Source organism: Ctenopharyngodon idella, chromosome 2 (genome assembly GCF_019924925.1).
Source record: "Ctenopharyngodon idella isolate HZGC_01 chromosome 2, HZGC01, whole genome shotgun sequence".
NCBI lineage: Eukaryota > Metazoa > Chordata > Actinopteri > Cypriniformes > Xenocyprididae > Ctenopharyngodon > Ctenopharyngodon idella.
Window position 1 is genome coordinate 35,315,761 of NC_067221.1, and position 12,397 is coordinate 35,328,157.

At 36.3% G+C, this 12,397-nt stretch overlaps 1 protein-coding gene across 1 annotated transcript; it reads left to right on the forward strand.

Annotated features, from left to right (window-relative positions):
• The first annotated feature begins 1,551 nt into the window (after positions 1-1,551).
• chrng (cholinergic receptor, nicotinic, gamma) lies at positions 1,552-10,407 on the forward strand. The gene is made up of 11 exons (XM_051872967.1): positions 1,552-1,647; positions 1,730-1,774; positions 1,855-1,976; positions 3,503-3,658; positions 3,919-4,016; positions 5,310-5,510; positions 5,899-6,013; positions 7,251-7,365; positions 7,531-7,777; positions 9,600-9,733; positions 9,892-10,407. Exons 1-11 carry the CDS (start codon positions 1,552-1,554, stop codon positions 10,081-10,083), a joined length of 1,521 nt encoding a protein of 506 aa, XP_051728927.1. The 3' UTR covers positions 10,084-10,407.
• Positions 10,408-12,397: the final 1,990 nt, after the last annotated feature.

Genomic DNA, 12,397 nt, shown 5'->3' on the forward strand with positions numbered 1-12,397 from the left:
TGAACTTCAATGGCCTCCAAACGGTTGAAGGTCAAAATTATAGTTTCAGTGCAGCTTCAAAGGGCTTTAAACGATACCAGACGAGGAATAAGGGTCTTATCTAGCGAAACGATCGGTCATTTTCGAAAAAAATTTAAATGTATATGCTTTATATAAACAAATGATCGCCTTCCACGTGCTTCCGCCAAAACCGTACTTTCGTATTCTTCAAAAAGCTTACGCTGTATGTCCTAGAATAGGGAAGGCGTAGAACATACAGCGTAAGCTTTTTGAAGAATACGAAAGAAGAATAATCCTGGAATGTTTTCATCAAAAACCTTAATTTCTTTTCGACTGAAGAAAGAAAGACATGGACATCTTGGATGACATGGGGGTGAGTAAATTATCAGGAAAATTTTATATGAAAGTGAACTAATCCTTTAATGCATAGGCATTCAGCCATTATTAGGTGTGCCTTAAAGGGAAAGCTCACCCAAAAATGAAAATTCTGTCATCATTTACTCACCCTCAAGTTGTTCCAAACCTGCATGAATATCTTTCTTCTGCTGAACAAAAAATAATATATTTTGAAGAATATGGGTAAAAAGAAAGATATTCATACAGATTTGAAACTTGAGGTTGAGTAAATGATGACAGAATTGTATTTTTTTGGTAAACTTTCCCTTTAAGTGTAAATAATAGTTGTATCTTTAGCACTGTGAAGTTCAAAACACATGTTGTGCTTTATGTAATTATTAACAATTTTACATTAAAGGTCGTGTTTAACTATAAAAAACATTAACATCAGACCATCTTGCTTCAGTTTTACTACAGAATGAAAACACTCAAAGTTGTAGTTGTTAGTATTAATACAGTTATGTCATGAAACTCTAGATGGCGCAGGCTAATAGGTCCTTTAACTCAACCTGCTCGTAATCACATCTATAGGGCACAGCTGATTGGTTCCTGCTGTATCAGTAGCCAATGAGCTTGTGTGCTCAACCTTCAAAATACTTTGGTAGCATTGCCACTGCGCTTCAGAAACCCTCCACCTTCCCCAGCTCCACCTGTATTGATCTGCTATTAATGTACGCTATATTGTACAGCAGCAGCATGTCTACTTGCTCACAGCAGTGTGTCGTGTATGTATTGGCAGTAGCAAGTCCCGTACTTCCTCTGCAGCAGCAGAAATAACCTACAGCAGCAGCAGCATAGCAGATCTATTCTGCCAAGACCAAACATATCAATATTGTCATACCCATTATCATGCCAAACACTCTGAAAGTTGTCGTGACAGAAATGTTAGTTAGCTGACACAGGAACCTAGATTTATTTAGTTTATTCAACAAAACATTATTTTTTGCAAATGACCTCAACTAATTATGTGGAAAAGTTTTTCTTAATTGAATTTAGTTAATTGATCAAATTTTTGTTTTGTTTTTAACAAAGGTACAATAACTTTTTTTTTTTCACGAATAATAAAATGATGGATTAGATTGACAGTATAATGCTGTACGTTTGTCTGTTTTAGATGTGGTCTGTAATCTGGAGGGATCTCTGCACAGAGATCTAATGGTGGGATACAACAAAAACATACGACCTATGGAGCACTACGGTGACATCACCGATGTGAAGATCAAGATGACCCTCACCAACCTCATTTCTCTGGTAAAGCTCTGTATGTGTTTACACAAGAATATATGTGTACATATATGTGACACTATGGTTTATCATATTTTTTCATGTTTAGAATGAGAAAGAGGAGACCCTAACCACTTGCGTTTGGATTGAGATGGTAAGACAAATCGAATCTCTGTATATGTCCAGTATATAGTGATTTCAGAGCAAGATCTCTTTCTTTCTCTCTCTGTCTAGCAATGGCGTGATTATCGACTCCGCTGGGCTAACAGGACAGGGTTTGAGGCCTATGAGAACATCACCCGAATGCGTCTTCCCTCTAAAGCCATCTGGCTGCCCGATGTCGGCCTGGAGAACAAGTGAGTAATTGAATTATTGAAGATTGTTTTGATTGCGCAGATTATCCAACAAGCAGATACACAAAATGTAACTAAATCACTAATAAAAGTAAAAAAATCATCATCATGATCATTAGGGATGCACCGATACCATTTTTTAGGGACCGAGTACGAGTACCGATACTTTTTTTCTAGTACTTGCCGATACCGATGCCTATACATTTATTAATTTCTCTCTGTCTTTTTTTTTTTTTTGATGTTGCAGTTTTCCAAGCACAACACAGTGAGACTAATGAATGTAGGACAGCTTCTTTATTATTACTCTAATGAAAAAAGTAATAATTTTTATGTGCTTGTCACAAACTTGAACAAAAATTTCACAGTGCCCAATAACCTTCAAAGGGCATAATTACCAAGATATATAATTGTTGTTATATAAAAAGAAATTTACAAACAAATTACAAACAATACAACAAATACTATAGAGATACAAATTAATTAAACTTGTTTTTCAGATACAGTAGGTTTATTTACCATGTATACATTTATTTAACATATTTTGTTGTTTTATTAATATTAATGACAAATATAGGCTACGGTCCCTTTAAGACCGAATCCATGGATACTGACACATATCCTGTTTTCACCCGAATGTTTACGTCCACTTAAGCCATAACCGACTGTATTTACGTGAGATACTCCACACGATGGACATTTTGACAACTATGGCCCTGTCCCAAATAGCACACTTCATGTGCACTTTCGGTCTTGTGGACTTACAATGGTCGCTGCGTGCGCGTGTCCGTTAAGTCCACAAGACCGTAGTGTGTCCCATTTGTCATTTAAGCTTAAAGAAGGGTGCTCGTGAGCGCCCCCTTTGCGGCTGCTATGCACCCTCGATGCCCACTTCTGCTGAGCCCGCAAGACTACGCAGAGGACTTTACCCGGAAGTCAAAGCAGCATTACGTCGTGAAAGTGCGGACTCAGAGGAAGACCGCGAGGGTTTAGGGTGTCATTTGGGACAGGGCCTATGTGTGCATTTGACCATTCAGGTGCAAGAAGAAGTGATCGCGCGCATGTCCGAGAGAACTGGGATCGTGCGCAAGAAAGGGAAAGAGCACGTGCGAGAGAGAGCGCGCTTCTGGTCTGTGTCATTCTGCGCGATTCCGCCTATCCCGCCTTCACTAATCGATAACGAATTATGATTGAAAGCATGCAGTTGTCATCATTAATTTTGAAGTATTTCCACACCTCTGAGGCTGACATTGTTTATGCTGCTGCCGGCAGTGTCTCTGTGCACGGAAAATTCTGTCAGTTACGTCACGTGAGGTATCGGTCTTTGGTATCGGGGGTATTTTTACGAGTACGAGTACAAGTACACGAGCTTGGTATCGGCCCGATACCGATACTGGTATTGGTGCATCCCTAAATGATCATCATCTCACTGTATCTTTAGTTGTGTTGTGTTTGAAACCTTTTCACAAATCTGAGTATTTTAGCACATCAAATATGACACACCTTTTTTTGTGTGTGTACTATGTGTAAAGTGTGGATGGGCATTTTGAGGTGGCGCTTTACACTAACGCTCTGATAGATCCTGACGGTGGCGTGGTCTGGTTGCCCCCTGCCATCTACCGAAGCTCCTGTGGCATCAAAGTCAACTACTTCCCCTTCGACTGGCAGAACTGCAGCATGGTGTTCAGGTACGGCTGATCCGTCTGTCTGACAGTAGGCCTAGTGACTGGTGGGAATTGCTCTCAAAACGATTAATCCCGATTAATCGCTCCTAACGTAAAAGTTTGTGTGTCTGTGTTTGTGTGTGTGTATATATATATATATTTGCAAACTTTTATGTTAGATGCGCTTAATCTCAATTAATCGCGATTAATCGACTTGACAGCTCTATAGTGGAAATACATGAAAACAGGATGAGTAGCTTTATGCTGTGTTTCTGCTTTGGCAGGTCTCAGACGTACAATTCCAATGAAATTAAACTGATGCTGTCAGACGAGGACAACGTCACTATGGAATGGATTGAGATCGACCCAGAAGCTTTTACTGGTACTAAACCTCCTGTAGGGCATTATTTTCATCATCAAGAGACTGCTCTTTCTGTAAAATTCAGTTGTTGGGTGTTACTTGTAAAACTGTGGTTAACTGCTATGAGTTAAAGTCAGTAATTTCCTGTGAGCCTCTATAGTAAACATAATAAATTAAAATTTATAGTCCACTTCTGTCCATGTCAGAAAAATGCATCTGCTATGTTGCATTGTGTCTGTTTACCATAAATTTGGCACCACAGTGATGTTGGGTTATGGATGTTTGCCAGAGCATTGCTAATTGGTTAAAGGGATAGTTCACTCAAAAATGAAAATTACTCCATGATTTACTCACCCTCAAGCCATCCTAGGTCTATATGACTATCTTCTTTCAGACGAACACAATCAGAGTTATATTAAAAAATATCCTGGCTCTTTCAAGCTTTATAATGGTAGTGAATGCCGCTTGAGATTTTAAAGCCCAAAAAAGTGCATCCATACATAATAAAAGTAATCCATATGGCTCCAGGGGGTTAATAAAGTCCTTCTGAAACAAAGTGATGGGTTTTTGTAAGAAAAATATCCATACTTAAAACTTTATAAACTATAATAACTGGCTTCCAGCAATGGCTGTATACAGGTCTAGTTCCGGAAGATTCCCGATCGTGTGGATTCCTATTGAAATGGATTTTGGCTTTGAAACGTCGCAGAACAACTGTAAATGTGACCAGGCTTTCATTGGTTTTTAGCATATAGCTATGCCATTACTATGGTGTTTTAGTTTTTTTTTGCCAGTTTTATCATAAATACAATTACTTAGAAAAGAAATACCACACTCTAACCCAGATAAACTTGTTTATGTCTGAATTCTGTAAATCGTCTCATTACCAGTTTATGCGTTTTTTTGCTCATTTAAAGTTCAATTCACATTCATTTGTGTAGCGCTTTTCACAATACACATTGTTTCAAAGCAGCTTTACAGAAAATGCATGTCTCTACGTTACAATTGAGAGTAATCTGTTATCAGAGGTGACTGTGTCAAAGTAATGTCAATATTGCAGAAATGTACAATTCTAAGATAATACAAATCATGCAGTTAGCTAACATCATGTATTAATTTAAGCAGAAACAATGAGCTCATTAAAGCAATTATTACGTTGTAATCATAATGATTGATAATTTGGCAGTTTTGTAAGTTGATTCAGATTTGATTATAAGTAGGAATAGTTATAGTAGTGCTTGTCTCAGCAAACTACACTAATAATTCTCATTTTGCTCATTAACATGTATTGTGTCCTGTGCCCTGATTGGCCAGAGAATGGGGAATGGATTATTAAGCACCGTCCTGCTAAGAAGGTTGTGAATAAGCGATACAGCCCAGATGAGCTGGAGCACCAGGAGATCATCTTCTTTCTCATCATTCAAAGGAAACCGCTGTTCTACGTCATCAATATCATCGTGCCCTGTGTCCTCTTCTCATCTCTTGGGCTACTCGTCTACTTCCTGCCGGCCAAAGGTCAGACTCCATAGCGAATGCTACAGATGTTGTGGTCGAAATCCAACAGTTCTTAGAAATACAGAAGATTCTCTGGAGGAGAAACGAACTAAACATGAAGTGGGTCTGGTAATGTCATGGAGGGCCATTGACCAGGGTGCAGAAACTTGTGAATAAATGTTTTTATCCATTTGATGATAAACATTAATTAATTTGCATTTTGATAATCAAACTGAAGTGAATTAGTACATTTTACAGTAAGAGATCTATTTAATCTAACAAATGATGAGACATTGTCATTTAGTTATGAAATGAATCCCTCTTTCTCTGTGACTGTTGATAGTGGCAGTTGACTGACTGGGTTATGATCAGTGTGTTTATTGATGATTTAATTGTTTGTTTTTATAAGCTGGAGGACAGAAATGCACAATGACCATTGCAATCCTTCTCGGTCAGACTGTCTTCCTGTTCCTTATCGCCAAGAAAGTGCCAGAAACCTCCCAGGCAGTTCCTCTCATTGGAAAGTGAGTCTGTGCTTTTATTTACTCATCACACCTTTTTAGCAGTTTCAGATAAACTTGTATTCAGTGTGTGTAATAGAAGATAAAACATACAGTTTTGTTCAAAAGTTTGGGGTCAGTAAGATTTTTTTTATAGAAATGAATACATTTATATAGCCAGGGCGCATTAAATTTATCAAGTGACATTTACATTGTGACAAAAGATTTATTTTTCAAATAAATGCTGTTTAAATTTCTATTCTTCAAAGAATCCTGAAAAATTGTATATTAAGCAACACAGCTGTTTTCAACATTGATAATAATAAGAAATGTTTCTTGAACATCAAATCATATTAGAATGATTTCTGAAGGATCATGTGACACTGAAGACTGGAGAAATGATGCTGAAAATTCAGCTTTGCCATCAAAGGGATACATTGTATTTTAAAATATATATTAACATAGTGCCAGTTATTTTAAATTGCAGTATAGTGTTTTCTGTGTTTTTGATCAAATAAATGGAGTCTTGGTGAGCATAAGAGACTTTTTTCAAAAACATGAAGAAAAAAAATCTTACAAACCCCAAACTTTTGAAAGGTATGTACATTGGACATAAAAACACAGATTGTGGTGTCTGTAGATCGTTTGCACACATTTCAAACCAGCCAATCAGATTAGAGCTTGGCAGGCTGAGAAAGTGCTTGCTATTTTTTATGAGCAATATACAGTCAAACCAAAATTTATTCAGACACTTTGAACATTTCATTCATTAATACAGTTTGCACTATAGTTTAAAAAATGGTAATAAAGTATGACAAGATTTCAGAGTTAAACTGTGTCAGAAAAAAATTAATTATGTCAGATAACACTAAAGCAAAACATGGTCAGGTCAAAGTGTCTGAATAATTTTTGGTTACAAATTTGTATCAATTTTACTGGTAGTCCACTGTATAAGAATTTTTGGGTATAATATGTCACAGTTTACTTTATTTTGCTATCCTCACTTACATAAATGAACTATAGAGTCCTGCACCCACTAGTTAAAATATATCAAAAATATAAAAAATGTCTGAATAATTTTTGGTTTGACTGTACATCAGATGGTTAGTGAACAGACTGTGGGTGATCTGTGGATGTGCTATGAAAACTATCTGCATCTTTGTGGTCTAATAGGAAATGTTAGCATAAGAGCTAATTCAGGTAGTGAAATGCTGTTCTAGCCGGCCTTGAGAAACATATATATATATATATTTTTGGGCAGGTACCTGATGTTTGTGATGTCCGTGACCACAATAACTGTGATGAACTGTGTGGTGGTGTTGAATGTCTCTCTGCGAACTCCAAACACCCACCCTATGAGCAACACCATCAGAAAGGTACAATAGCACAACAGAACTATCTAAATGTACTGGAACTACAGGAAATGTACTGTGTATATCTTGATACAATGATAGTCACTTTGTGCTAAAAGCATTTGCCAAATGCATACATGTAGTGCTAAGGTCTATAATCTCTTTCCCCTCCATTTTGGGGTGACTCAGGTCTTGCTGAACATCCTTCCTCGTCTGCTGAGGATGACGATGCAGCGCTGGACACCTGAGCAGGAGGAAGGGGATTTTAAAATGTTTGCCCTGGGTAACGGCACCCCGCTTCGCCGCAGGAGACGCAGCTCTTTGGGTTTAATAGCAAAGGCTGATGAATACATGTTCAGAACAGCCCGCTCTGAGCTGATGTTCAGTCGACTGAAGGAGAGGAAGGGGCTGCTCAAGAACACTTTGGAGAAAATACGTGAGTAAACGGTTATGAACAAACTGTTATGAAACATATACATTCAAAAGTTTTGGGTTGGTTTATCACAGCTGACATGCAACAAAATAATGGTTCACGAAAATAAAGCGCAGATAATGAGCAGCACAGCAGCTCCAGACAATCAATGACACTCAAACCCAGTGTTACTCACATGTGAAGCAGAATCAAAGCAGCCTCCGCGTCTGTTTTTAGGCCTTCCCGCTTAGCTCTCTCCAGCGCTGGAAAGCTTTTCTAATATTAACGTGGGCCCTATAAAGTGCTTGCCCAGTCATAAACCTTCATTCCAGTGAGATTCTTTTGAGCTCTTTTGTATTGTGTCTCATCTCTCTTTCTACAGTTTTTCTTCAAATCTCCCTCTTACTCGTTCTCTCTCCTCGACCGTCATACGCCCCCTAATGCTGATTGGCTACAGGTTTGTTGTTGGTGTCGGTCCGATTAACTTTCAAACAGTGTTTTTGTAATCTGGCTTACCCCACCTTAAATACTTTTATTCTGTAATGATGCATTAAATTGTTTAAAAGTGACAGTAAAGACATTTATAAGGTTAAAAGATTTCTATTTCAACTTCACCAGAAGTGCAGCAGTGTGTGTCTTCCTGTAAACACATTGCAGAAAGTGCCAAGCATCAAAATGACTTTCAAAGTGTGAGTCGCTGTTCCAGAATTCTTCAAACATAAGGCTCAAAGTGTCTTTCATTTACAAAATAAACGCATAAGCAGTAAATGTTTGTTGGTTTAACTTTCCAATCCAAGAAAAAAAACTTGTGTTGGCGTCTGAATTCCAGACATCATTTTTTCTCGTTCTGCAGGAAAATTAAGAATGTTTTCTGTATTTCTTAAGCTGCCAAGCTTGAATCTGATTGGCTGGTTTGAAATATGAGCAAACTATCTGCAGACACTACAGTCTGTGTTTTTATGTCCAATGTACATTACTGTTCAAAAGTTAGGGGTCGGTAAGATTTTTCATATTTTTGAAAAAAAGTCTCTTGCGCTCACCAAGCCTCCACACTGTAAAAAATTAAAGTTGAAAAAACTTAAAAGTTTAAGATTTTTGAGTTTTCTCAACTTTTTGTTGTATAACAAGTTGAATTTACAGTTGAGAAAACTCAAAAATCTCCTGCAGCTGGTTGCCTTAAACTTTTAAGTTTTCTCAACTTTTGATTTTTTTTTTTCACAGGTAAATTTATTTGATCAAAAAAACAAACAAACAGAAAAACTGTAGTATGCTGTTCTTTTGACCTTTCTATTCATCATAGAATCTTGAATTTCTCATGGTTTCCAGAAAAATATTAAGTATCACAACTGATAATTTCAACATTGATAATAATAAGAAATGTGTCTTGAGCAGCAAATCATAATTTTAAAATATATTAAAATAGAAAACAGTTATTTTTAATTGTGGTATATATATTAAAAAGCAGATGACTATACTAAACATTAAATTGAAGTTAACATGAAAACTAAAATATATAAAAAATATAAGCTAATTCAAAATATTAATAAACTATAATAAAACTAATATAAAAACTGAAATAACTGGTATTAATAGTATAAATAATTATAATAAATCATATATTAAATAAATATTAATACTAAATAATGTTTATATATATATATATATAATATATTGTTATTATTATTATTATTATTAAATAAAATTAAATAAAATAATAACTTTTAAATAAAAGTTTCCTATAAAATACAACTACATTTTCTGCTTTTTTTCTTTTTCTTTTTTTCTTTTTTTTTTTTCCCCCAAATGGTTACTGGCATTAATTTGCTGTTTTGTGGTTTGACCTCAGAAAATGGTCTAGGAGGAAACACAGCGCAGGATCTGGAATCCAGTTTGGCCTCAGCTTCATTAGAAGTGCAGCAGTGTGTGTCTTCCTGTAAACACATTGCAGAAACTGCCAAGCATCGAAATGACTTTCAAAGTGTGAGTCGCTGTTCCAGAATTCTTCAAACATGAGGCTGAAAGTGTCTTTCATTTCCAAAATAAACGTAAATTCGTTTGTGTTAGGGTTTAACTTTCCAATTCCAGAGAAACTTGTGTTGACGTCTGCATTCCCGACATCCTTTTTTCTCGCTCTGCAGGAAAATGAAGAATGGTTTCTGGTTGCCAGGGTGATTGACAGGATGTGCTTTATCGTCATGGCACTGCTGTTTATACTGGGCACCATCGGTATCTTCCTCATGGGACATTTTAACCAGGCGCCATCTCAGCCCTTCCCTGGAGACCCCAAGAAATACTTACCTGAAATCTCACCTGGAGACATCACAGGCTGAACACAAGTTCAAAACTAAATGATAGACTCAGAGAAACTGCAGCAGAAGACTGGAGGACTTTGTTGAAGATACTCTGGAGATAAAAAGCCAACAGTTTTGTTGCAAAGAAACTCTCAGCACTCCTGTTTAGTTGTGCTGTAGGCCCACTGAAAGTGATTCGAGGTCTCCTTCAAGGTCTCCAGAGAAGAGAGCTGGTTTGATCTAAAGCCATCTGAGACATAAAATGGCTTTGATCAGTTCACAGTTATGAATGTGATATTATTTGCTTGTCATCACTTGTCACTCAGCTTTAATATTGTGTAGTGATTCAACAATTGATGCGTTTCTGAAAATAAAATAATAATAATAAAAAAACGATAACCTTTTCTTAGAGCTAAAAGATGATGTTCTGCATGGAATCATGTGAATTGTTTCAGTTTATGTAATATCACTCCACTACCCCCCACTAACTTGAGGAGGATCTTAATTACATGGCTGACTGCTACTTTTCTGTCTGACAAAGACCAGATCCGGGAAGGAGAGAGTGGGGCAGAAGGGGGGTGTTTGGTGTAGGAATAGCATCTGAACTACTAACACACAGTATTTGAAGCTTGTCTGGAAGCTGTTTCTCAGTAAAGGAAACCCTCATTCCAGCACTACTGCACCTGCCAAACAGCCCCTAAAACCTGAAAGAACCTGAACCTGAAATGGTAAGAATTCATCTCTGTCTCATTTCTATTTTCTCGCTGTGATGTGTCCATTTAGTAGCTGAATTGGTCTTAAGGAGTCTTAAAGGGATAGTTCACCCAAAAATGAAATTCTGTCATCATTTACTCACCCTGAAGTTGTTCCAAACTTGTATGAATTTCTTTCTTCTGCTGAACACAAAATAAGATATTTTGGAGAATGTCAGTAACCAAACAGTTGATGGGCCCCATTGACTTCCATAGTATGGAAAAAAAAAAAAATACTATGGAAGTCAACCGTTTGGTTACCGACATTCTCCAAAATATCTTCTTTTGTGTTCAGCAGATGAAAGAAATTCATACAGGTTTGGAACAACTTCAGGGTGAGTAAATGATGACAGAATTTTCATTTTTGAGTGAACTATCCCTTTAATGACTAATGTCTTAGCATAGTTACACAAGTGCTCTATTACATCTTAATCACAAACATTCATATTAAAAGGAAAATAAACGGATTTCTTTAAAAACCTGGTCCCATGCTTTCATAACAGTTATATGTTTTCAGTCCACATAATCATTATAATCATTGTTTCAAACACAAGATTATTGTAATATGTAATGAGAACATTTTAATCACTGAAACACAACAGTATGATCTTCTTTCAATTTAGTACTTTTAACAATCAGTTCATTTAATAGCAAACAATGAAACGCAATGCAAAAGGGTGAGTTACAGTAATGTGGCAGTCCCTACCAAGGTAACACACACGCACACACACACACACACACACACACACACAATGAACATGGTGAATGTGATTTCACCAAGTACGACATGTTCCTGGATCAACACCATTCCAATCAACCAATCAGATTTGAGGGACAAGTTTACCGTTTATGTGACGTTTAGGCTTGCAGCCAGAGTTAGGTGCTTCTACATCAATGTTATTCACCTATATTTCCCCTCTGATTTTAGGGATAAGTTATGGGTAGGATTAGGTTTAGGGAAAGGAATAGGTTTAAGACTAAATTTTCGGACAGGAATGTTGTTCCAGGATCAAGAAAATATGTTGATCCAAGAACATGTCTTACTTGGCAAAATCACGGTGACCCAATGAACATAGTGGTTATCATCTAAAATAAATTGCTTATAATGTAAAAGGAATTCATTACATTTGGTTTATCCATATCGAAAATTGCAAACGAAGTAGAAACCATATCTATATCTGTATCTATAGAAATCTACAGATACCAAATGGTTAATTGATTAACCATTAAGATCAGTTGGATTAAATAATAGACAAATATTAAACTTAATGATAAGAGATGCAAATCAAAAGTTTGATATTGATTATGAAAAGTTAGATTATGATTATGAGTTTGATAACATTATGAAAAGCAGTTACTGAGAATGAAACGTTTATAGATGAAACATATTATGTGAAGTGAAAAGGATACTTTGATTTTGTTTTGTACTAATACAATTGAAAATATGCTGAAATATTTGGAAAAAAAAGTGAATTTTTGACAATCTGTTGTGAGATTAGTACCAAGAGTTTTGAAAATGTACCACTTGCTTGTGGAAATTGCACAAAACCTTTAAAAATCTATTACAAAAATATTTTATTAGAATCAATATTGACCTTATT

What these genes read in the sequence shown, in the direction of transcription:
- chrng (XM_051872967.1), top strand. Translation starts at nt 1,552, where the DNA reads ATGGTGGGATACAACAAAAACATACGACCTATGGAGCACTACGGTGAC. An exon ending in CTTGCGTTTGGATTGAGATG is followed by an intron (nt 1,775 to 1,854) that starts GTAAGACAAATC and finishes CTCTCTGTCTAG; the next exon opens with CAATGGCGTGATTATCGACT. An exon ending in GATGTCGGCCTGGAGAACAA is followed by an intron (nt 1,977 to 3,502) that starts GTGAGTAATTGA and finishes CTATGTGTAAAG; the next exon opens with TGTGGATGGGCATTTTGAGG.